The sequence below is a fragment of the Protomyctophum bolini genome (genome assembly GCF_963924005.1).
Source record: "Protomyctophum bolini genome assembly, chromosome: 16".
NCBI lineage: Eukaryota > Metazoa > Chordata > Actinopteri > Myctophiformes > Myctophidae > Protomyctophum > Protomyctophum bolini.
Genome location: NC_137877.1, coordinates 2,879,986 through 2,906,250, shown reverse-complemented (window position 1 = coordinate 2,906,250; position 26,265 = coordinate 2,879,986). Strand labels below are relative to the sequence as shown.

At 42.9% G+C, this 26,265-nt stretch overlaps 1 protein-coding gene across 11 annotated transcripts in view; it reads right to left on the bottom strand.

Annotated features, from left to right (window-relative positions):
- obsl1b (obscurin like cytoskeletal adaptor 1b) overlaps positions 1 to 26,265 on the bottom strand; it is an 80,082-nt gene that overhangs the window by 6,777 nt on the left and 47,040 nt on the right. For all 11 annotated transcript variants that reach the window (XM_080786192.1, XM_080786197.1, XM_080786198.1 and 8 more), the window contains 6 exons: positions 20,757 to 20,869; positions 17,101 to 17,254; positions 12,272 to 12,433; positions 10,285 to 10,389; positions 7,316 to 7,582; positions 3,064 to 3,339 (listed from right to left, as the gene is read on the bottom strand). In XM_080786192.1, coding sequence (XP_080642318.1) covers positions 3,064 to 3,339; positions 7,316 to 7,582; positions 10,285 to 10,389; positions 12,272 to 12,433; positions 17,101 to 17,254; positions 20,757 to 20,869 — 1,077 coding nt within the window. The remainder of the gene's footprint in view (positions 1 to 3,063; positions 3,340 to 7,315; positions 7,583 to 10,284; positions 10,390 to 12,271; positions 12,434 to 17,100; positions 17,255 to 20,756; positions 20,870 to 26,265) is intronic.

Genomic DNA, 26,265 nt, shown 5'->3' with positions numbered 1-26,265 from the left:
TGCTCCAGGTTGTTATAGGATGGGTGAATCTCACCTATGTGCTGCTGTGCATAGTATAGAGGCCTACACAGTGTATATATATATATAGAGAACCCCACAGGTTTGTAAGTGTACTAAAATGTCACTTAGATTAATTGGCACGTTCACAGTCATTGAACCCATTTTTACGCTTTTTCAGCGCTGCAGGTTCAAACTATTGAAACTATCACTTCACTGTAGACATCAACTAATATTCCACAGAGCTGTCAGTCAACGGACATTCTTAAATGTAACCTGTCCTAAGACGATATATATATAAACACACACACACACACGCACCATAAAGAGTGGGGACTATTCTAAAAAGGATATCTATGAGTGCAAAAGGATACAAAGGGAATCTTAGAATCCAATCTAACTATCTGACAGGCAGACAGATCGAAATGTACTGTAATTCTGCAAACTGTTAATACATATTTCAATCAATCAATTAAGCAATCAATCAAGCAATCAATCAATCAATTGACAGTGCAGGGACCTTAAGATAAGAGTGATGTTTTAAACTCTGTCTGGCAGAGATAGTGAGTTGCCACTGCAAGACTAATAGTAAAAGTTAATATTGTCCCCCATCTAGTGGTGAGTGTTTGGAATTACAGGAATGGAGTGACAAAAACAGGCCCAGAACCAGATAATCACAGAATGTGTTTGTCTTTTTCAAATGGCTGTATTTACACACATTCAAAATACATGGTGGCTATTAGACAACCTGTTAAATGTAGCATTTTATGGTTATTTCAGAGGGGTTTCCTTCTTCTTATGACAGCTGGTGTTACCAATGTAGCAGAACCTTTCCTGTGAGCAAACACAGAACACACACCTGGCATTAATCTGTGTTTCATTGGTAGCAGCTGTGAAGGAAGTCTGTATGTTGTGACAGGACATATGGAGGAGAGGAATTCAGATCAGCTACACATCTGGGGTCTGTAGCCGTGTTAAGATTTTACTGCTATATGTACAGTATATCATAATTATGATGTGCTGGGTTTCAGCACACTGAAAACACCAGTACTTTGTTACCTTCTATCATTGTTCATAAACAATTACCTTCATAGCGGCTGCGGCTGTGGCTGTCAAACAAAGCCCTTTGGCTTCCAATTGCTGCACGCACCCACAAAACCCTGGCACTGGACTAGGGTGACCAGATCCAAACTGTTCATTTGAGGGACAGAAGTATCGCTTGTGTGGGACAAGTGGGATGGGTGGGGACCCGTCCCCCCCCATCCCACTTGGCTATCATTTATAAACTCCTCTGGTGTCTCACATTTTGTTTTAAAATCATGCTTTTTTTTATGTCTATGCTATTTTAACAGGCTTAAAAACACATCTTGCAGGAAGAGACAATGAGAGAGCTTTACAACAGAAGGCCAACTATTAGGGGACTAAACTATTAGGGCATTTGAACACTGATACAATTGCCTGGCTCAATCTGGGACGCCTGAAAAGTCTTGGAAATGAGGGAAATGACCCTACACTGGACTAAAAGGCAACCAGTATTGATTGATTGATTGAAGTATTAACAGATTGGAGAATTACAGTACATTTCAAGCACAACTCAATACAAAACTGTTAACTGAGAGACCCCCCACAGCCCATCTTATCACAAAAGGTGGCAGGGCATTTGCAACCCGGGCTCCCATGTTATGGAACGCCCTACCTATTAATTTAAGACTTGCAAAATCTGTGTCATGTTTTAAATCCCTTCTAAAAACCCACCTTTACGTTAAGGGCTTTCTCTTAATTACCTTTGGCATACCTTATTCTATTTTGTGTATATATGCTTTCATGTTGTCCTTCATGCTGTCATTCAATGATATCTTGTTGTATAGCTGTGACTACGTTGTTGTTTTTTTTACCCTGTTATGTAAAGCACTTTGTGACTATATGTCTTGAAATGTGCTATATAAATAAATTCATTGTCATTATCATTAACTGTGGACGACACCATAAAGCATTACACTTGTTTACAATAGGGTCCACCATGTTCAATTGATCATAACATTTAGAGACGTACAAATATACACTTCTATATATGCCTATATAGCCAAAAACAGGAAATCATCATAGAGTTAAAAAGGGGGAAAAAACATATACAGTGAGGGGAAAAGGGTTGGGGGGGGGGGGAATCGGATTTTACGGGGGCCAGTATTGAATTGCAGCCCTCCGTAGGTGCCCTTTGAGAGCGGTTTTGAAGGAGTCGAGGGATTCACATGTCTTAATGACTGTTGGTAGGGCGTTCCACATTTTGGTGGCATAGGAGCGAAAATAATTTAGTCCCTTGTTTGTGCCGAATCTGGGTAGCACATGTTTGTTGAACTCCCTCTGGTGTTGTGGGTGTGGACTTCGCTGACATAATCTTTTTGTACATGGTACATGGTAACATGGGTATTGAATCTTGTGGACCAGACCCATTGCAATATGCTGTACTCTGTCCTCATTTAGTTTGTCACATTTTAGTTTTAGTCGACTAAATATAAGATTTTAGTTGACTAATTCTACAGTTGATTTAGTCAAACAAAATGTATTTTGGCGGTCCTTGATGCCGTCGTAATGACTGTTTTTACACTTGCTGAAAATAGCAGAACTACAAGCTCACAACGCGTTGCACTGCGACGTGTTGTGAGCTTGTAGATCTGCTATTTTCAGCATGCAACCAAGTGTAAAATGACTTATACTGGATCTCTTGTCCACTAGTCCCTTCCTAACATTTGCCGCCTTTGAGTGGAGCATGCATGGGTCTGCTCTTGTTGTAATGATTTGGTGCCTATGATAACTATTGTCTGCCTTTTTTAATATTATGTATTTATGTACTGTATGGATGTATTTCCTGAATGGGAGTCTATCAAAATTCGAAAGCCATTATGGCTCATTGTCCTTGTCATGTCTTTGTATATTCAATCTTTTTATTTACAATAGTGTTTCTTTTCTGTTTGTTATTATGTTCTTGTTGTGTAATGTCTTTTGTGTTTGTCTTTAGAAAACCAATAAATATACTAAAGCATAATAATTGTGCGTTTTATAACTCACTCAGGAGGACACGGAGCTGTGAACTGCTGGAGACCTTCCCTAAGCTGAAGTCCACGGGGCCGGTCATGTCCGGAGAGGTGTGCCTCAGCGTCAGTCTGTGGACGGTCCCCAGCCTCTCGATGCGGACCCTGGAGCTGGGCGCCAGCGGGGCCCCGTTCAGGCTCCACAGGGGCCCCTTGAGGATGGGCACCGACACCTCGCACTCAAAGCAGGCCTCGTCGCCGGCCCCCACCGACACGTCCTCCAGCCCCCGGACCAACGTCAACGCAGCCTGGGCTGTGGATCGGGTAAGAGAGAGAAAAGAGAGGAATAACTTCCTGACAGTTTTCTGAAAAAACCCTATGTTTCTATGTCAATTCAATTTAAATTCAAAGGGCTTTATTGGCATGAGAACATACATACATACGTTTACATTGCCAAAGCAGAAAGAACAATACAACAATACAGCAATACAATCAAAACAAAAATTATGTACATTTGAAGGTCAGAATCTTCAATAGATCAAATTCTATGTACCAAGGTCACTCAATAGGTATAGTGCAGGAATATACACAATGATTAGTCTTTAGGGTGGTTGTGTTCCATTTGATATCCTTCTCCTATCACAGCAACTCACAAATCTTGCTGCAGCACATTGTTTTACTTCGTCCAGCAGATATGGGAGTTTTTTGTCATTGGTCATGTTTTCTAAACCTCCGTGTGTGGTTGTAATCAGTGGGAAGTATGTGTCTCTGATGTCTTAGTACAATAATGGACAGATGGTTAGGAAGTGTAGCTCGGTTTCCACTTCATTTAGTGTGCAGTGGGTATGTCATGTCAGTTCATGTCAAGGACCCCCAGGATTATATGTACAGTAATTGGGACCGTGGACCCCTATCTCAAAATATGTTGTTCCAGGGACACCCCCCCCCCCCCAGAAGCAAAGATTTGAGTTAAAAACGTTGGCGCTGAAATATATATTCAAAGATTTGCGCCGCATTTTCAAGATTTTTGCAAAAATAGCAGATCTACAAGCTCGTAGCGCATCGACTAAATCAACTTTAGATTAGACTAAAATCTTAGGATATTTAGTTGACCAAAACTAGACTTGAACACTAAACCATTGCAGATGACTGAAATATGACTAAAACTACATGACATTTCCTTCAAAAGACTTATGACTAAAACAAAATCAAAATGTACAGTAAAATAAAAAAACAACAAATGACTGAAGTTTGTTTTTGGCCCCCCGATCAACCGGAATAAACCGGAGTTCAGCATTAGCATAGATCAGGGGGGTGCCCACACTTTTTTGACTTCAGAGCTACTTTCAAAATGTCCAGCTAAAAGAGATCTACCCACCAAAAATAATGTTCTCTCATTGTTGAAAAAAGTACCATTGGAATAGTGGAGCTGGTGTTACATACAGTTGTGATCAAAAGTTTACATACGTTTGTAAAGGACATACTGTCATGATAGTCCTGCCTTTCCAATAATTTGTTCAACTCTTATTCTTCTGTGATAGGTTGATTGGAGCAAATACTTCTTTGTCATACAAAAAAATCTTGAATTTATTTGTATTTTTATGAATGTTTAAGGGTTTTCTGAAAATGTGACCAAATCCGCTGGTTCATAAATATACATACAGCATACATATTATGTCCCATATGGTAATGTAGAAAGTTGTGTCAATCAAATTAGCTTTGTGGCATGGCCTCTTAACTTAAACTGAGTGATTATGATTGACTACTTCTGGTCTGTTCACTTCTCTGAGCCTTATTTAGGGCTCGTTTGGCCACAACCCACAAACAATAAAATGGGAAAGTCAAAGGAGCTCAGCATGGATCTGAAAAAGCGAATAATAGACTTAAACAAGTCAGGAAAGTCATTTCTAGTCAGCTACAGGTCCCAAGATCAACTGTGCAAAAAATTGTTTAATACTTTGTATGCTAGAGTTTAAAGTGAGCTCAGGCCTGGTGGTGCTAAGCGATTAACATTGGACTTTTGAACTTTTTAGGGGCCCACAGCGAGGGGCCTCTTATAGCGAGATAAATCAAAAGAAAGCCTAACTTGTCCACTTCAATTTTAAACAAAAATCATGATTTTACCATCTTCCATTCTGGAGATATTTACCTTTTTCTAACACCTGCTTTTGCCTGCACTCTGCTCGTTTGAAAAAACAGCAGAGATATGGAAGGTTGAAGTTGACAGACATTGACAGACAGATATAAAAATGAACACAAATAATATCATATACATACTACACACTGAATGAAAGCCCTGAATGTCTACTTTTAGGAGGGAAACAAATACACGTTGATCCCATGTACAGTTTGTCAGTAATTGGCTATTGAATGCAGCTTGCGCTCACCAGAGAGAACTTTAGAGAAGGCATGGACCTGAAGAACTATTATTCACAAAATAAGGCCTATAGCGACATGTACATACTATATACCGTATGAAACAGAAGACTCTCTGCTTTCATAAGAAAAAAACGAATACTGTAATAATAATACAAATCACACCCCTGTGAAGTGAGCAGTGCAATTGCACTGCAATTGCACTGCAGTTGCACTGCTCACTTCACAGGGGTGTGATTTTTTTTATTATTACAGTATTAGTTTTTTGCCAGAAGCTTGTGGAACAATGTGGATGGCTACCAAAAGCGTCAAATTGGGGTGAAAATGGCCAAGGGACATGCAACCAAATATTAGCATTGCTGTATGTATTCTTTTGAACCAGCAGATTTGGTCACATTTTCAAAAAACCCTTAAACATTCATAAAAATACAAATAAATTCAAGATTTATTTGTATGACAAAGAAGTATTTTCTCCAATCAACCTATCACAGAAAAATAAGAGTTGAACAAATTATTGGAAAGGCAGGACTATCATGACAGTATGTCCTTTACAAACGTATGTAAACTTTTGATCACAACTGTATAAAGTGAAAATGTAATTGGTTGTTTTTTTTGCTATAACTTTGTCATGCTACTGACGTTTGTGTGCAACATTTGAGCTGACAGGCCATTTTTATGTCAATCAATCAAGTCACCTTAATTCAAGTGATAGATTATATACATTTTAGAGGCATCCCATGTGATCTATACCTGCACAGCCTTTGTGATCTGGTGGTAGATCACAATCTACCTTGTATTCCCCATGCTTTTTGTTCTTGCTTAATGTAAGTCGCTCTGGATTAAGAGCGTCTGCTAAATGCCTAAATTGTAAATTGTAAATTGTACCTTGTGTGCACCCCTGGCATAGATAGATGGTACTCAATTAATACACTTCGCCAGATGGGGGCAGTATTGATTCACAAGTTCACAACACTCACAAGCCTCCATCACATTGCGGTGTTCAGAGCAGTGGCGTCAACTCCGTGGGTTCAGAGGCGCGACTGAACCCCCTGGCATTTTGGCAAAGGCGCGACTGAACCCATCACAAAGCGACTGCTTTACTGTTTATCATTGATCATGTTGAAATGTTGCTGAAACAATTTAATGTGTTCTTCGTTGTGAACTGAAACACTGTGTTCATTAACAAACTGTACCAACCGAAAAAACAAAACTCGTTTTTTTTCCACCGCTGGGGGGGGGGCGTGGCTGCATGAACCCCCTGCCGTTATAAGAACTTTCCGCCACTGGTTCAGAGTATGGGGTTTTTTATGCCGTTCAGAGTAGACTATGGCTTTTATTATATGGGTAAGTCTCCCATTGGCTTAGCCTTAGAGGTAACCCAGAGGCAGCCAATCATGAAAGTGTCCACTATACGGTCGTCACTACGGTCGTTATAGTAAAATGTAGATCAGCTCTGCAAGCTGATCTATAAATGATATAAATCTCCTACCTTCTACCGTGAGATTTGAACCGCTGATCTATACATGATATAAATCTCCTACCGCTGATCTATACATGATATAAATCTCCTACCGCTGATCTATACATTATATAAATCTACCGCTGATCTATAAATGATATAAATCTCCTACCTTCGACCGTGAGATTTGAACCACTGATCTATAAATGATATAAATCTCCTACCTTCGACCGTGAGATTTGAACCACTGATCTATAAATTATATAAATCTCCTACCTTCGACCGTGAGGTTTGAACCACTGATCTATAAATTATATAAATCTCCTACCTTCGACCGTGAGATTTGAACCACTGATCTATAAATTATATAAATCTCCTACCTTCGACCGTGAGGTTTGAACCACTGATCTATAAATGATATAAATCTGATCTATAAATGATATAAATCTCGTACCTTCGACGGTGAGGTTGGCGGAGCACGAGTGCTCCCCGACCTGCACGCTGTACGTGCCCTCGTCGTCCAGCGCCACCTGCTGGATGATGAGCTTGCGGTAGCCGCCCTCGCTGCAGATCTCGAAGCGCTCGCCGGGCAGCACCACGTTGTGGCCCTTGTACCAGCGGATGGAGCAGCGCGGGTTGGACACGGTGCAGTCCAGCAGAACACGGCTCTTCTCCACCACCGTCTGGTCCTGGAGAGGCTTCACGATGTTCACCGGAAGCTCTGAGGGAGAGGGAACAGACAGAATGTTCACCGGAAGCTCTGAGGGAGAGGGGGAACAGACAGAATGTTCACCGGAAGCTCTGAGGGAGAGGGAACAGACAGGATGTTCACCGGAAGCTCTGAGGGAGAGGGAACAGACAGAATGTTCACCGGAAGCTCTGAGGGAGAAGGAACAGACAGAATGTTCACCGGAAGCTCTGAGGGAGAGGGAGCAGACAGGGGGTCGTCAGAATGTCCTTAGTCCAGTTACCCTGCAGGGTAAACATAGTACCTTTCCTTTCCTTAGTCCAGTTACCCTGCAGGGTAAACATAGTACCTTTCCTTTCCTTAGTCCAGTTACCCTGCAGGGTAAACATAGTACCTTTCCTTTCCTTAGTCCAGTTACCCTGCAGGGTAAACATAGTACCTTTCCTTTCCTTAGTCCAGTTACCCTGCAGGGTAAACATAGTACCTTTCCTTTCCTTAGTCCAGTTACCCTGCAGGGTAAACATAGTACCTTTCCTTTCCTTAGTCCAGTTACCCTGCAGGGTAAACATAGTACCTTTCCTTTCCTTAGTCCAGTTACCCTGCAGGGTAAACATAGTACCTTTCCTTTCCTTAGTCCAGTTACCCTGCAGGGTAAACATAGTACCTTTCCTTTCCTTAGTCCAGTTACCCTGCAGGGTAAACATAGTACCTTTCCTTTCCTTAGTCCAGTTACCCTGCAGGGTAAACATAGTACCTTTCCTTTCCTTAGTCCAGTTACCCTGCAGGGTAAACATAGTACCTTTCCTTTCCTTAGTCCAGTTACCCTGCAGGGTAAACATAGTACCTTTCCTTTCCTTAGTCCAGTTACCCTGCAGGGTAAACAAAGTACCTTTCCTTTCCTTAGTCCAGTTACCCTGCAGGGTAAACATAGTACCTTTCCTTTCCTTAGTCCAGTTACCCTGCAGGGTAAACATAGTACCTTTCCTTTCCTTAGTCCAGTTACCCTGCAGGGTAAACATAGTACCTTTCCTTTCCTTAGTCCAGTTACCCTGCAGGGTAAACATAGTACCTTTCCTTTCCTTAGTCCAGTTACCCTGCAGGGTAAACATAGTACCTTTCCTTTCCTTAGTCCAGTTACCCTGCAGGGTAAACATAGTACCTTTCCTTTCCTTAGTCCAGTTACCCTGCAGGGTAAACATAGTACCTTTCCTTTCCTTAGTCCAGTTACCCTGCAGGGTAAACATAGTACCTTTCTTTCTTTCAACATGGTAAACATACCTTTCACCTCCAGGCAGGCGGTAGACTCAACATGGTAAACATACCTTCCACCTCCAGGCAGGCGGTAGACTCAACATGGTAAACATACCTTCCACCTCCAGGCAGGCGGTAGACTCAACATGGTAAACATACCTTCCACCTCCAGGCAGGCGGTAGACTCAACATGGTAAACATACCTTCCACCTCCAGGCAGGCGGTAGACTCAACATGGTAAACATACCTTCCACCTCCAGGCAGGCTGTAGACTCAACATGGTAAACATACCTTCCACCTCCAGGCAGGCGGTAGACTCAACATGGTAAACATGTAGTCTCAACATGGTAAACATGGTAAACATACCTTCCACCTCCAGGCAGGCGGTAGACTCAACATGGTAAACATACCTTCCACCTCCAGGCAGGCGGTAGACTCAACATGGTAAACATGTAGTCTCAACATGGTAAACATGGTAAACATACCTTCCACCTCCAGGCAGGCTGTAGACTCAACATGGTAAACATACCTTCCACCTCCAGGCAGGCTGTAGACTCAACATGGTAAACATACCTTCCACCTCCAGGCAGGCGGTAGACTCAACATGGTAAACATACCTTCCACCTCCAGGCAGGCTGTAGACTCAACATGGTAAACATACCTTCCACCTCCAGGCAGGCTGTAGACTCAACATGGTAAACATACCTTCCACCTCCAGGCAGGCGGTAGACTCAACATGGTAAACATACCTTCCACCTCCAGGCAGGCGGTAGACTCAACATGGTAAACATACCTTCCACCTCCAGGCAGGCGGTAGACTCAACATGGTAAACATACCTTCCACCTCCAGGCAGGCTGTAGACTCAACATGGTAAACATACCTTCCACCTCCAGGCAGGCGGTAGACTCAACATGGTAAACATACCTTCCACCTCCAGGCAGGCGGTAGACTCAACATGGTAAACATACCTTCCACCTCCAGGCAGGCGGTAGACTCAACATGGTAAACATACCTTCCACCTCCAGGCAGGCTGTAGACTCAACATGGTAAACATACCTTCCACCTCCAGGCAGGCGGTAGACTCAACATGGTAAACATACCTTCCACCTCCAGGCAGGCGGTAGACTCAACATGGTAAACATACCTTCCACCTCCAGGCAGGCTGTAGACTCAACATGGTAAACATACCTTCCACCTCCAGGCAGGCGGTAGACTCAACATGGTAAACATGTAGACTCAACATGGTAAACATACCTTCCACCTCCAGGCAGGCGGTAGACTCAACATGGTAAACATACCTTCCACCTCCAGGCAGGCTGTAGACTCAACATGGTAAACATACCTTCCACCTCCAGGCAGGCTGTAGACTCAACATGGTAAACATGGTAAACATACCTTCCACCTCCAGGCAGGCTGTAGACTCAACATGGTAAACATACCTTCCACCTCCAGACAGGCGGTAGACTCAACATGGTAAACATACCTTCCACCTCCAGGCAGGCGGTAGACTCAACATGCCTGGCGACAAATTTGATCTCTCCAGAATCCTCTCCCCTCACGTTGCACATGAGAAGAAAGTGTTTGGTCCCTGAAATAATAATAATGACAATGAATTAATTATTAGCCATTTAATTAAAACCCATTTTGACCTCTGATCAGATTCTAAAAATGTCTTCTACATCAGGACAGTTTTCTGAAAAAGCTTTGTTTACTATGTCAGTCGTTCATCGATTTTTCAAAAATAGCAGACCTACAAGCGATACTCGGTGGCACGCTATGAGCTTGTTGTAGATCTGTTTTTTTTTCAATAGCTAAAGCATAACATGATGCTAACACCAAAAGGGGTTACCGCCCAAAATGGGGTAATACAGGCATCCCAATTCTGGGCATGCCATTATAGGCAAAAAATATAAAAATCACTTTCAAATAAGTAGTAATACTTATAGTTTACTCAAAGCAATAGGTCTATTAAAGTTAATTAATAGATCTATTGCTATGATTCATTGTTATCTGCAGTGTTAAGCTGTGGCTGACCCAACACTGCAAAACAGTGAATCATACGTAGCTAATAGGCCTATTCATAAATTGTAATATACCTATTGCTTACTCCACTATTACGTGCAGGTATTCGAGCCTTAATTCTTACTGTAAAAAAAATCTAATAAATAATTAAAACCAGTGTTGGGCAAGTTAAGCTACATGTAGCTGACCCAACACTATTACTACTGCTACTACTACTACTACTAATACTGTAGGGCAGGCTATATTATGCATGCATATATTTTAACTGTGTTAGCAAAAGTTTGTTTTGGCATTTCTAGCACCCTCTGGTGGACTGAGGGACTGCCATTGGATTTTTTTCCTTAGTTTTTTCATGTCATGTGAAAGCAGGGAATCATAGCTTCAAATTGACATATTGGTTGTTCAGTTTGACCCACCAGTTTTGGAGATATGGCTTATAGAGTATAATGTCTTGCAGAGAAACAGCGAGTTGAGAAAACAGGCTTGAAAGGTTCACTTCTGTGGTCTCTAACATTACACCTAGCTACATGTTTAAGCATTTATTTCATATTTACATGTCTTCTGTGGTCTCTAACATTACACCTATAGCTACATGTTTAAGCATTTATTTCATATTTACATGTCTTCTGTGGTCTCTAACATTACACCTATAGCTACATGTTTAAGCATTTATTTCATATTTACATGTCTTCTGTGGTCTCTAACATTACACCTATAGCTACATGCTTGGGCATTTATTTCATATTTACATGTCTTCTGTGGTCTCTAACATTACACCTATAGCTACATGTTTAATCATTTATTTCATATTTACATGTCTTCTGTGGTCTCTAACATTACACCTAGCTACATGTTTGGGCATTTATTTCATATTTACATGTCTTCTGTGGTCTCTAACATTACACCTAGCTACATGTTTGGGCATTTATTTCATATTTACATGTCTATTTCAGCTCTGACACTTATTTCAGACAAGCTCTAGTTAGTATGTGATGTTTTTCTCTGGTGAAAAGCTGGATTTTGCGCGATGGCAGGCTGTCAGTCAAATCTGGTCACATATTATTTGCATAAAGTAAACATACTCATAGGAGCTCAGAACAGCTTGGGATTGTTATCATCAGGGAATTAACCCATTCTGACCGGTAACCCATTTTGGTATTAGCATCATGTTCTGCTTTAGCTATTGAAAAATAGCAGATCTACAAGCTCGTAGCGCGCCACCGAGTGGCGCGCTACGAGCTTGTAGGTCTGCTATTTTTGAAAAATCGAAGAACGACTGACATTTTTATAATCTGATCTCAGGTCAGAATGGGTTAATCAGACCAGTGTGTGTCCAGTGGAAACCTTCGTATGAATCTGATCTCAGGTCAGAATGGGTTGATTGATTGCGTTCAGATATAAATGACAAACGGCAGTACTGTCCACACATACTGTACTCCGTACTGTACCTTCTTGGCGGATCTTGACGGTGGTGGTGGGCCGTATCTTGTCTCCGTTCCGGTACCACTCCCCCGGGACGTCCTCCATGTTGATCTCACAGACGAACACGGCGTTCTGGTCCTCCTGGATGTGCAGGTCCTCCAAGCCCTGCAGGATCTGCAGCTCGCGTTCTGTCAACAAATACTTAGATCAGAACCCACAGAGCAGTGGTTCTGTCAACAAATACTTAGATCAGAACCCACAGAGCAGTGGTTCTGTCAACAAATACTTAGATCAGAACCCACAGAGCAGTGGTTCTGTCAACAAATACTTAGATCAGAACCCACAGAGCAGTGGTTCTGTCAACAAATACTTAGATCAGAACCCACAGAGCAGTGGTTCTGTCAACAAATACTTAGATCAGAACCCACAGAGCAGTGGTTCTGTCAACAAATACTTAGATCAGAACCCACAGAGCAGTGGTTCTGTCAACAAATACTTAGATCAGAACCCACAGAGCAGAGGTTCTGTCAACACATACTTAGATCAGACACCAAAGACCAGTGGTTCTGTCAACAAATACTTAGATCAGACACCACAGACCAGTGGTCCATGCAGGGACCCCCAGACAGACAGTGGTCCTTGAGGTGGGGTTTCAGTGGTCCCTGAGGGGGTTTCAGTGGTCCCTGAGGGGGTTTCAGTGGTCCCTGAGGGGGTTTCAGTGGTCCCTGAGGGGGTTTCAGTGGTCCCTGAGGGGGGTTTCAGTGGCCACTGAGGGGGTTTCAGTGGTCACTGAGGGGGTTTCAGTGGTCCCTGAGGGGGTTTCAGTGGTCCCTGAGGGGGTTTCAGTGGTCCCTGAGGGGGTTTCAGTGGTCCCTGAGGGGGGTTTCAGTGGCCACTGAGGGGGTTTCAGTGGCCACTGAGGGGGTTTCAGTGGTCCCTGAGGGTGTTTCAGTGGCCCCTGAGGGGGTTTCAGTGGTCCCTGAGGGGGTTTCAGTGGCCCCCAGACTCCCCAGCTAAATGATGGAGAGTGAGTTGGTGATTTCATTTTACAGAGTAAAATTATTGTTAAACATCTGCATTACTTAAGTTAATTCTACAATCTACACCAGGGGTGGGCAACTTTGTATATGGTGAGAGCCACTAAATTTCCACACTCAATCTGGGGGGCCGCATTGTTTATCGGCAGTCCCGCCAGTAGTACCCCATCACTCAAATAGCCCATAATAGTCACAGATGTGATAAATAAGGCATATAAACAATTATAATTCGTTGTAACTTTGTTTTTATTCCATTTCAAATGCATTTAGTAATGCTTAATTTCAACTTTATGAATTTGAAAGTATTGTTGTGTAACCCAAATATACAAAAATGACCAAAATTATAATTAAGGCTTCTATTAAAATAAATGTATGAACTTAAAGCCCACTACTCAACAAAGAACAACCACAAAGCAGCATTCCTGCTGCATTTCACTACAACAGTAAATCAAAAGTGCAATAATAAATGCTTTTGTTAAATGTATAAACTTTTATCTTGCTACTAAACAAAACATTCCTGAGTGCTTCATATCCATAACATGCATTTCAGTGTTATTAGTGTTATCTGAACACTACAAAAGTAAACGAAGTCAAGTGCAATACTCATCAGAATAATTTTAGTGCAATTCTACATGCCTCCCATTGACCCTTTATCAAACTGGCATGACATTCTCCCTCCCCCCACAGTGGGTCAATAATGGCTCTGTCTTTAATGAGACACTTGTGGTCTCTCCTGTTGGCGAACAATAGAAGGAATGTCAACTTCAATGTTTGTGCATGCGATCTGCATCAGATGAAATAACGTTTCATCTGACAGCCTATTTCTCTCCTTTGACTTAATGTGCTTCATGTTTGAGAAATTGCTCTCACAGATGTATGTGCTCCCAAACATACTGGCCATAGAGAGGGCAAAGTCCCTGAGGAGTGGGAAGCGGGGCTCAGGTAGCAGTTTCCAAAAAGAAATTCCACTCTCGTTTCTCTTTGCTTGAAAAAAAGGATCTGACTGTAGCTCGCACAGTTCTAGCTGCAACGGTGGGGGCTGCTCTGACACCGTAGCGGTGAGGGGGGCGGCAAACAGCGCTATCCGTGACTGCATGCCGTTGAAATCTACAAACCGATCATTGAATTGCGTTTGCAGTGTTTCAATGTCGCTCTTGTATTTTCCGAATTTGTCCTTATATTTTGGGTCAGCTTCGCGCATCTCTGTGCGCATTTCTTCACATGCAGAAAAGTGTGTCGACAAGTCTGGGTGGTCAGATGCAAGGCAATGTTTGAAAAGGGCAAGTTTCATCTTAAAGGCGTTCATGTGTGCATAGAGATCCGATACCGTTTGATTTCTTCCCTGCAACTGCAAATTGAGGCGATTAAGGTGCGAAGTGATATCCGTGAGGAAGGCCATGTCACAGAGAAACGCTGCATCTCTGAGTTTAGTGCAGTATGCGCTTGTGTCAGTGTTCAGTTGCTCCTCCAAGAATGTGGGGATTTCTTTACGCAGCGCAAAAAATCTCTCCAAGCACTTCCCACGGCTCAGCCATCGGATTTCTGTGTGTAGCTGCAAGTCGCCATAATCAGTGTCCATCTCTTCCAAAAAGGAGACAAACTTTCTATGGTTTAGTGACCTGTTGCCTCCACGAATTAGATTGGTAACCTTGGTAACTAAATCCATAACATGGCTGAAGTCAAGCTTCTTGGCACAGAGAGCCTCCTATATCAGATTTAAAAAAAAGAAAATAAAAACTATTATGAATAACGACTCTCGCATATAATTTGACTACACTCGACTTGCATTGGTCATTATTAGTGACCCACAATAGATGACAATTATGTTAGCAAACTTACCTGATGTATAATACAGTGCAGGATTGGACACTCAACGCCACTCTGTCTTAGAAGCCCGGCGAATCCTGTGTGTTTTCCTTTCATTGCTGGTGCTCCATCGGTAACGACAGCAGACATTTTATCAAACCCCCCATATTGCTGCACGGCACTTTCAACAGCGTTGAATATGTCCACACCCTTGGTAGTGTCATGCAAAGAGGCCAGTTTCAACAGCTCCTCGTGTACCTCAAATGAGCTATTAATGGCTCTCGCGTATATAAGAAGTTGACTGACATCTGTCACATCTGTACTTTCATCCAACGCCAATGAGAAGTACTTGCAGTCATGCATGACTTGTTTTAGCTTTCCCTCGACGTGATTCTGAATGTCAAATATTCTACGCGTCACTGTACGACGCGAGAGAGACACGGTTTCAAAGTTCTTAACCATGTTGTCATTGCCAAAAGATTTTGCCATAAGTATTGCGCATTGCTTCGCCGTTTCACCGTCTGACAATGGCTTCTTTTTTTTGGCAAGCTCAAGTGAAACGGCATAAGATGCCTTGAGGCTGGACTCCTGTATAGTTGTGGCTTTGGTAAACAAGCTCTGTTGGCTTTTTATTTTTGTTTTCAGGTCAGCGACAATAGCAGCTCTGGCAGCTCCAGTGTACTTCTCATATTTGTCTTTATGGCCGGTGACGGACATATAATGGCGACTTAAATTAAAATCTTTCATGGACGATTGTGTCTGTAGGCACACTAAACACATTGGCTTGCCTTTGAAGTCTGTGAAAAGATAGTCCATTTCCCATCTTTGCTGAAATGTACGATTTTCTTGGTCAATCTTTCTTTTCGCGCACATGATTGTTGTTTTCCGCTCCTCCTCATTGACTTTTCCTTCCTAGTTCCTTCCCTGTTCCCTCCACCGTGACGTCATGTGGCCTAAAGGAGCTCTTGCCAGTGTCGAGAGCGCGCTCTACTGGTGGACGGTTGTAATTGAAATGGATCATGGAAAGTTGCGTGTGTTTAACAGCTGAAAATAATAATAATTTATCAATATTCGGATATTGGCCTGGGGCCGCATGGAACGTCGGTGGGGGCCGCATGCGGCCCGCGGGCCGCCAGTTGCCCCTCCCTGATCTACACAATTAGAGAATGTAGACTCATTCTCTAATTGTGGAGATTGTAGAATTATAACTTAAGTAATGCAAGGACTCCCAAATTGACACTAATTAGCCCCACGGACCCCCATTTGAAAGGGTATGCCAGGGACCCCCATGAGAGAAGATATTTACGGCTCTAGCAATGATTCTCAACCCGTTTAATTTCAAGGACCCCTGCCATAGACCACGTGGTTATCAGACTGCATGTTTGTACTCCCAAATGAATATGTATTTGGACCGCAGACCCCTTCAGAAAATATGTTAGTTGTGCGATACAATATTTGTGCTGTTAAAATGTTTAATAATTATGCAATCTTTTTTTCAGTTTGAAAGTAGCATATCTACAAACTCACAACACATTGCATTGTATGAAGCATTGTGAGCTTGTAGATCGTCTATTTTCAAATAGCCAATGCATAATATAGGTTTTAAAGTGGTTTAAACAGCTTTTTATGCTATATTAAGGACATTGCTGTGTGTGTGTGTGTGTGTGTGTGTGTGTGTGTGTGTGTGTGTGTGTGTGTGTGTGTGTGTGTGAAGTTCACAGAGAGAAGAGCACAGCGGCGTGCACAGCGGTGCCAGGGGTCCACCGACCACCGCTGCTGCCTTCCCCTGCCCCTCCTGTGACAGAATATGCGGATCACACATCGGTCTGAGCAGCCATCAGGCTATGCACAGACGACAGACGCAAAAGTGATCATCCCATGAACCATATTTGGAGCAACGTCATCATCGACATCGATGGACTGCCATAAGCAAAGTAAGTGTGTGTGTGTGTGTGTGTGTGTGCGTGTGCGTGCGACCCGTGCGTGCGTGCGTATTGTATAAATATCGTTACCGTAGACCTCGACGGTACAGTAGGTAGAAACCTCTCCAGAGTCACAGGTGTAGACGCCAGAGTCGCTGACGTCACATTTCATGATCTGGAGGAAGCGCTTCCGTCCCATGGCGTAGATACGCATGTCCTTACACGGCTTCACCTCAGCCCCGTCCTGGGGAGGAAGAGAGGAGCGTTAACCCTTTACACGGCTTCACCTCAGCCCCTTCCTGGGGAGGAAGAGAGGAGCGTTAACCCTAGCATTCACCTCAGCCCCGTCCTGGGGAAGAAGAGAGGATTAAATTCAAGATTCAATAATTTATTTGCCATGTCAACAAGTTGATAGGAATTTGTCTTGGTTCATACTCAACATATACAGACAACCATAGATACACAAACAAGAAGGACAGTACAATACAAAAACAAAAACCAGCAGCATAGGAAATTACATTCAGTTTTTTTAAAGTGCTATACTGTATGCATATTCTATGAGTTCAGATGTCTAATGGCTACGGGGTAAGCTCTGGATACTTCTATATCTCCTGCCTGATGGGAGGAGATTGAAGAGGTGATGTGCAGGATGGGAGTTGTCTGCAATGATTGTATTTGCCTTCCTAATTATTCTGGTGGAATAGAGTGAGGAAAGTGTAGGGAGGCTGCATCCTATGTTTTTTGATGCACGACGTACTACTCTTTCCAGCTTTGATTTGTCTTGAGAGGTTGTGTGACCAAACCAGACAAGCATAGAGAAGGTGAGAACACTTTCAATAGTGGCCCTATAGAAGTGAGTCATGGCTGCTTGGCTGACTTTGAACTTCTTAAGCTGCCGCAGGAAATAGAGACGCTGGTGTGATTTGCTTATTATGAGACTGGTGTTAAGATCCCATGATAAGGACTGATGGATGGTGGTCCCTAGGAACCGGAAGGAGGAAAGTCTTTCTACCTCTTCCCCATTGATGAAGAGGGGTGGGAGGGGACACGATTTATTTTTCCTAAAATCTATGAACATCTCTTTGGTTTTAGAGATGTTTAGACTCAAGTTGTAACTCTCACACCATCTCACCAGCTCCTCTACTGCTCTGCGGTAGTCGGTTTCAACCTCGTTGGTAATAAGACCTACTAAAGATGTGTCATCAGCAAACTTATACATCATAACTGTACTAAAGTGAGATTGACAGAAATGAGTGTATAATGAGTACAGAAGTGGAGAAGTGGGGGGCCCCAGTGTTTAGGAGCCTCGACAGCGAGACGAGGTCACCTATTTTGACCACCTGTTTCCTGTCACATAGAAAATTAAAGATCCATTTACATAGATGTGATCTGACGCCTAGCTCTTGTAGGGTTGAAATCAGCTTCCCAGGCACTATTGTATTAAATGCGGAGCTGGAGTCAACAAAAAGTACACGAGCATAGGTGGATCTGGATTCTAGATGTTGGGTAATAGTGTGCAGACAGAGGGACACTGCATTAAGACAGGTGATATTATTTTTCTTTGGGACAGGAATGATAACCGCAGATTTAAAGCAAGCAGGCACAGTACAGAGTTCAAGTGACCAGTTGAAAATGGAAGTGAGGATAGGTGCAAGTTGGTCGGCACAGTGCTTTAGTGTGGCAGATGACACGCCATCAGGCCCTGCCGCCTTTCTGGGGTTTTGCTGACGGAGCAACAGTCTGACATCATGTTCATGTATATTGGGTGGAGAGTCACCCTGCTCTCTTGGAAAAGAGGGGGACTGATGGTCTTCACTGTCGAACCGACAATAAAAATCATTAAGCCTCCTCCCAGGAAGGGAGGGGTCCAGGTCTGGAACATGGTGCTTGGTTTTATAGTCAGTGATGTCCTGCAAACCCTGCCATACACCTTTGATGTCATTTGCTTGCAGTTTGTTTTCAAGCTTCACTTTGTAGGAGGCCTTAGCCTTAGACACAGCACGCTGAAATTCATATTTCAGTCTCTTATAATTCCCCATATCTCCACGTTTATAAGCAGCATGTTTCTCCCTACAAAGCGATCTCACTTCATTGTTGAACCAGGGCTTGCTGTTGTTAAAGACCGTAATGGTCCTTGTGGGAATGCAAACACTTTCACAGAAGTGAATATAGGATGTAACGGTGTCAGTGTACGTGTCAATATCCTGACCGTCAGCCCAGAGGTTAGTCCATTCTGTGGACTCCAAACAGTCCTGTAATGTATCTATGGCTTGTGTAGACCATTTCCTGGAGCGTTAACCCTAACACGGCTTCACCTCAGCCCCGTCCTGGGGATGAAGAGAGGAGCGTTAACCCTAGCATGTCCTTACACGGCTTCACCTCAGCCCCGTCCTGGGATGAAGAGAGGAGCGTTAACGTTAACCCTATATCCAGTTAAGAGAGGGTATGCATAAAGTCAATGGGAAATCGAGTGGCAAATCGACTTGGCAAAGTGAGTTCAATGTCGTTTAGAGGTTTGACCCGATGCGATTCTTTGGCACAATCAATCAAATATATATGAATTACATCGATAACACACGCGTAGCCTATAATGTTTCCCCCTCTATATAAAAATGACAATATAAAACTCTAATGTCATTTCGTCTGACTCTGAGCAATGTGCCTGGCTCTGGCTGTTACAATAACGTGTGGTAGCCTATTTTATTGGCTCAATACGGGCAGTGTTTGCTGCGCGAGGGTATTCAATATAGCGCTCAGCCTCACACCGTCACTATAATTATAGTTTGGTAAACTGAAATGAAAAAGAAAGAATAACTTGAGTCGTCCTGTAGAGTTGAAACTGCTGCCTTGAAGTCGGAATGTGACATTTACAAGACAATGGCAAGTCGTCAACCCCCCCCCCCCCCGCCACGGGGGGAGAGGTGTGAAGAGATGCAGGGAGAGAGAGAGTAGCCAATGGAATTGCACAAAAAACATGGTCATCTTGACCCTTAGCAGTCATATTAGTAGTGATTTTATTTCAGACATGCTAGTGTTTAATGCAATAATTTCTGTGTGGATGAACGGGCTGTCGAGGCCAGAAAAGTGTAGAACCTTTGTGTAGAATCACGTCTATTCACAGGAGTGTGTCGGGCGTAGCCTCTAGGGTCGCTCCTTGTGTGAAAAATCCCTTAACTCTTCACTTAACATGGCTTGTGGTTTGGTGTGGAGATGCCCTGACACTAGTCAAAACAGTCAATAGACCTACAGTAGTACTGTACACATTTTACTCTGAGCGTACACCTTAGAGTATATATTAATAGAGATGGCACCCCAGTTCTCCTCCTCATCCACTTGCATTAAGTTGCTCAAAAGCTGCATGAGGCGATTTCACTCCTCCTTCCGGGTAGGAACAGAGTGCATTCTGGGATGGATTGGACCCAAACACATGAACGCGCTGGTCTGTTGACTATCATCGCACGCGTTCACGTTTGAAACAGCGCCGTTCACGTGTCATCATGAACGAAGTGCACAATGATAGTCAACAGACCAGCGCGTTCATGTGTTTTGGGCCAGAACTGCAATACCAAATTTCGACCTCCGGGTGCCGCCTCTATTCATATCTACTCTTTAAGATGTACACTTATACAATTACAAATGGACCCATGGCAGGATCCTCAGCATTATCATAAGTTTGCTCTCGTTTTACAGAAACATAAATTACAGATAAAGATATGAGATAAGAAGAGAAATGCCAAAATACTCGCCTTGCTCCATTTGACGTCACCGTTGTGTCGAGACAGCTCACATTCAATCGATACGACGGATCCTTCAGCACATCTTTGGTCCTCCAGCTTCTTCAGGATGCTCACCGGGGGCTCTGATGGGTGGACAACAAACATGTTAGGATGGTCACCGGGGGCTCTATGGGTGGACCCAGAGAAACAAACATGTTAGGATGGTCACCGGGGGCTCTGGGTGGACAACAAACATGTTAGGATGGTCACCGGGGGCTCTGGGTGGACAACAAACATGTTAGGATGGTCACCGGGGGCTCTGGGTGGACAAACACGGTGGTTTAGTTAGAGAAGGGTTTCACACTGGAGTCACGCCACCAGGGTTCTTTTGACTTAAGTAAAAGTACCAATACTGCAATTTAGAACTACTTCGTTATATGTAAAAGTATGGAATTGAAAATGTACTTGAGTAAAAGTACAAAAGTGTCGGCATCAAAATGTACTTAAGGTACTAAAAGTAAAAGTATGCATATTGCAGAATGTTCCATTTCACAAGTTCAAACTGTACAAAATCTTTTGAAAATAGAAGATCTACAAGCTCCGAGCTTGTAGATCGGCTATTTTCAAATGGCTGAAATGTATAGGGTTGAAGTGGTTTTCTAATCAAAATTAAAGTAACTAGTAACTAAAGTTTTCAAATGATTGTACCGAAGTAAAAGTACACATTTTGGCTCCGAGATGTAGTGGAGTAGAAGTAAAAGTATACTGGAAATTGGAAAGCCTCAAGTATAGTACAAATACCTCAATATTGTACTTAAGTACAGTACTTAAGTAAAAGTATACTTAGTTACTTTCCACCACTGGTGAGGCAAATGCTGTTTAATTGTAATTGTAATGTAAATGCATTTAAAGATTACTTAAATGATTACTTGAAAACCCAAATCTCCCACCAGGTGAGAGACCACATTTTCTACATGAGATTTTTCAATTTTCATTTTGCAGTTGCAGTTCTATGTGTTAGCCAGCAGGTGTCCTTTATGGCTCTATGGGTAATATGCATACTAGTTTATGTCAGGGGTAATATCTGGCTAGGTGGTCGTTGTGGGGAGATAATTCACCCACAGGGAGTTAATCACACTGAAGGTGAATTATATCCCGACAACGACCACCTGTAGCCAGATATTATCCCGCTTATTACATAATTAACCTAATATAAATTAATACATTGATGGATTAAATTTGATCAACTCACTTTTTGTTGTTGTACTGCTAGTCTATTTCTAGCTCAAATATTTTCAGAAACATTTTTGAGAGCAATATTTAGCTGTAAATGGCATTGTGTGTCACAGTGTGTGTGTCTGTGTGTGTGTGTGTGTGACACACACACACACACACAGACACACACACGCACACTGTGACACACAATGTGTGTGTGTGTGTGGGTTTACATGGCTGTCATGTTGGAAACGGCACTAAATCAAGCGGGGTGCAGCTGCAGTGCGATTAGGCAGCGGTCTGTTATCAAGAAATAACTCACGGCTGAATTCAGCGATTGACCAAATCAGAATCAAGCGTTCAACGAAGCCATGTAATGAATTGCAATAACATACGGTGGTATTCTATCTTGCAGATTGTTCAAAAGTCATGAGGGAACTCACGGGGTTTCGGCTTTAAATGAAGCGTTTGAACTAAATAAAACATTTAAATGTTTATTTGCTTCTATAACCGATTTAGACCTGAGGACGCATCTGAGAAAACACCTGGCGGCGGGATCTCCAGGCAGACACCAAGAGGCTGGGATGCACCTGGTCGCAGATAGAAAAGAACGCCAGTGACCCAGAACTCTGGAGGCCCCTTGTCGACGGCCTAGACCCTGGAAAGGGTGTCAGGCGTAAGTAAGTAACGCATCTGTGTCGCCTTAGCTTTTAAACCGTTATTTTAAACTTTAGCTGTGATCGTGAAAATGTGTGCAAATCTTTGAGTATATATTCTTTCACAGCGAACATTTTTACCTGGTACAAAACATTTTTAGACGGGGGTCCGTGACCACATTCCCTATATTTCTGGGGCTTGTTGACATGAAATAGTTTGAGAACCACTGACAGAGAAACATAGGTTTAGAAGACAATAAATGTCTTCTAAATCATGAGACCAGATTCTACAAATGTTGTAGAATCTGGTCTCAGGTCTCAATGGGTTAAGTGCATTTAAAAAAATAATAAAACGATAAATTAGTCGCTGACTATTCAATTTTTTTTTTTTTTTACCTAGTTGTAGTAGTAGTATAGCATAGATTTGGCAACTTGATTATAAATGCATGCTAAGGTTTTGACAGTGTGCTGTTATTGTGTAAATATAGCCAAAGGCAGCTATACTAGAATGTGTGTGTGGTTTGGAGCCCGCTGACATTGCATTGGTAGTACTTAGAATGGAGCTATTTGCAGGTCCGTCACCACCATGAAGCACAGCGCAAACACACAGCCACACACGCTTCTGTTTCAGGGTTGGTTCTGTTTCAGGGTTGGTTCTGTTTCAGGACCGCCACCATCATGAAGCACAGCGCAAACACACAGCCACACACGCTTCTGTTTCAGGGTTGGTTCTGTTTCAGGACCGCCACCATCATGAAGCACAGCGCAAACACACAGCCTGACACGCTTCTGTTTCAGGGTTGGTTCTGTTTCAGGGTTGGTTCTGTTTCAGGACCGCCACCATCATGAAGCACAGCGCAAACACACAGCCTGACACGCTTCTGTTTCAGGGTTGGTAAATCACAAATGTACTCCCAAGTACTGCTTAACCCATTTTGGACTGAGGTCGATTAAAAAAAAAGGCTTCTAAATCCTAATAGTTTTCTGAAAAAACCCATGTTTCTATGTCAGTTGTGCTCAACCTTTTTCATGTCAAGAGACCCCCAGAATTATCTCTATTGGGCCACGGACCCCCCATCTCAAAATATGTAGTTCCAGGGACCCCCCGCCAGAAGCCAATATTTTAGTTAAAAATGTCCGCTCGGAAATATATATTCAAAGATCTGCGCCACATTTTCACGACTTTTCAAAACTAGCAGACCTATACAAGCTCGTAGCGCGCCACTCGGTGGCGTGCTATGAGCTTGGGATATTGGGCGCCAATTTTGAATGCAGGACTTTTTATTTGTAACAAGACTATTTCTACAGTACATTATGGTATTGCTACTACTTGTGTATAAAATCGGAGTACTTCTTCCAGAAGTGGTATTTAGTGTTAGAGGTGGGTTTGGTGTGGTTATTATTATAAGGTCATTGTTTATAGGAACTGGGAGGTGTGGTTTTAGGAACTGTGATCTCTCTTCGTTTGGCTGAAGTTCTGTGACCTTCGATAACTTTGAGTCAACTAGTGCACCTGTTCATTATGTGTTCCTTGTAACAGCATCCTGGTTTCAAACGTTTATTAAGTAATGAAAAACAAAATGTATGTAATCTGAATTCCAAAAATAACTATAGTACAGGAACTATACAGTAGCAACAACCGTATAACCTGTAGCTACCGTACAAATATGATTAAAATATTCTGTATACTGCTCTAGGCCGTTTTAAATCGTTGTACTGTTGTACTGTTGTACCTTTTTACTTGTGGCACACACACACACACACACACACACACACACACACACACACACACACACACACACAGTAGCTTACAGTATAAATATACATACAGTACACACTATGGGAACTCCCAATGTACGGTGATAATAAGTGTCACCCCTAGTCCTTTTTGGACTCCTGGCTCAGCGCGGTACGAGACATATACCGAATGACTCCGCCGCATGGCGCGGATTATCTTACGGCATTGGGAGGTTATAAACTGGTGTCTGACAGACAGACAGACGGGGAGAGAGAGAGAGAGAGAGAGAGAGAGAAGACGACGACGCTGCGCGGCCGGCCGGCCGGGGTCGCGCTGGGCTATTTCATTATGTACCGTACTGTAACGTGAGCCTGGATATTATACTGTAGGAGCAACGAAGAACGGTAGCAGAGGAGCTGTCACTGAGTTCTATTATCATGCTGCTGTTTTGGCACTGGGTTCGAAGCGTCTGGCCACCTGTCTGCTCTGAGCCCAACACCACCAGAATAACAAAAACAAACGCAGCTCACAGTAAAGATTGATACTGTCTATACTCTGAGCCCACCACCACCAGAATAACAAAAACAAAAGCTCACAGTAAAGATTGATACTGTCTACTCTGAGCCCACCACCACCAGAATAACAAAAACAAACGCAGCTCACAGTAAAGATTGATACTGTCTATACTCTGAGCCCACCACCACCAGAATAACAAAAACAAACGCTCACAGTAAAGATTGATACTGTCTACTCTGAGCCCACCACCACCAGAATAACAAAAACAAACGCAGCTCACAGTAAAGATTGATACTGTCTATACTCTGAGCCCACCACCACCAGAATAACAAAAACAAACGCTCACAGTAAAGATTGATACTGTCTACTCTGAGCCCACCACCACCAGAATAACAAAAACAAACGCTCACAGTAAAGATTGATACTGTCTACTCTGAGCCCACCACCACCAGAATAACAAAAACAAACGCCCACAGTAAAGATTGATACTGTCTACTCTGAGCCCACCACCACCAGAATAACAAAAACAAACGCTCACAGTAAAGATTGATACTGTCTACTCTGAGCCCACCACCACCAGAATAACAAAAACAAACGCCCACAGTAAAGATTGATACTGTCTACTCTGAGCCCACCACCACCAGAATAACAAAAACAAACGCTCACAGTAAAGATTGATACTGTCTACTCTGAGCCCACCACCACCAGAATAACAAAAACAAACGCAGCTCACAGTAAAGATTGATACTGTCTACTCTGAGCCCACCACCACCAGAATAACAAAAACAAACGCCCACAGTAAAGATTGATACTGTCTACTCTGAGCCCCACCACCACCAGAATAACAAAAACAAACGCCCACAGTAAAGATTGATACTGTCTACTCTGAGCCCACCACCACCAGAATAACAAAAACAAACGACCCACAGTAAAGATTGATACTGTCTACTCTGAGCCCACCACCACCAGAATAACAAAAACAAACGCTCACAGTAAAGATTGATACTGTCTACTCTGAGCCCACCACCACCAGAATAACAAAAACAAACGCCCACAGTAAAGATTGATACTGTCTACTCTGAGCCCACCACCACCAGAATAACAAAAACAAACGCCCACAGTAAAGATTGATACTGTCTACTCTGAGCCCACCACCACCAGAATAACAAAAACAAACGCTCACAGTAAAGATTGATACTGTCTGCTCTGAGCCCACCACCACCAGAATAACAAAAACAAACGCCCACAGTAAAGATTGATACTGTCTACTCTGAGCCCACCACCACCAGAATAACAAAAACAAACGCCCACAGTAAAGATTGATACTGTCTACTCTGAGCCCCACCACCACCAGAATAACAAAAACAAACGCTCACAGTAAAGATTGATACTGTCTGCTCTGAGCCCACCACCA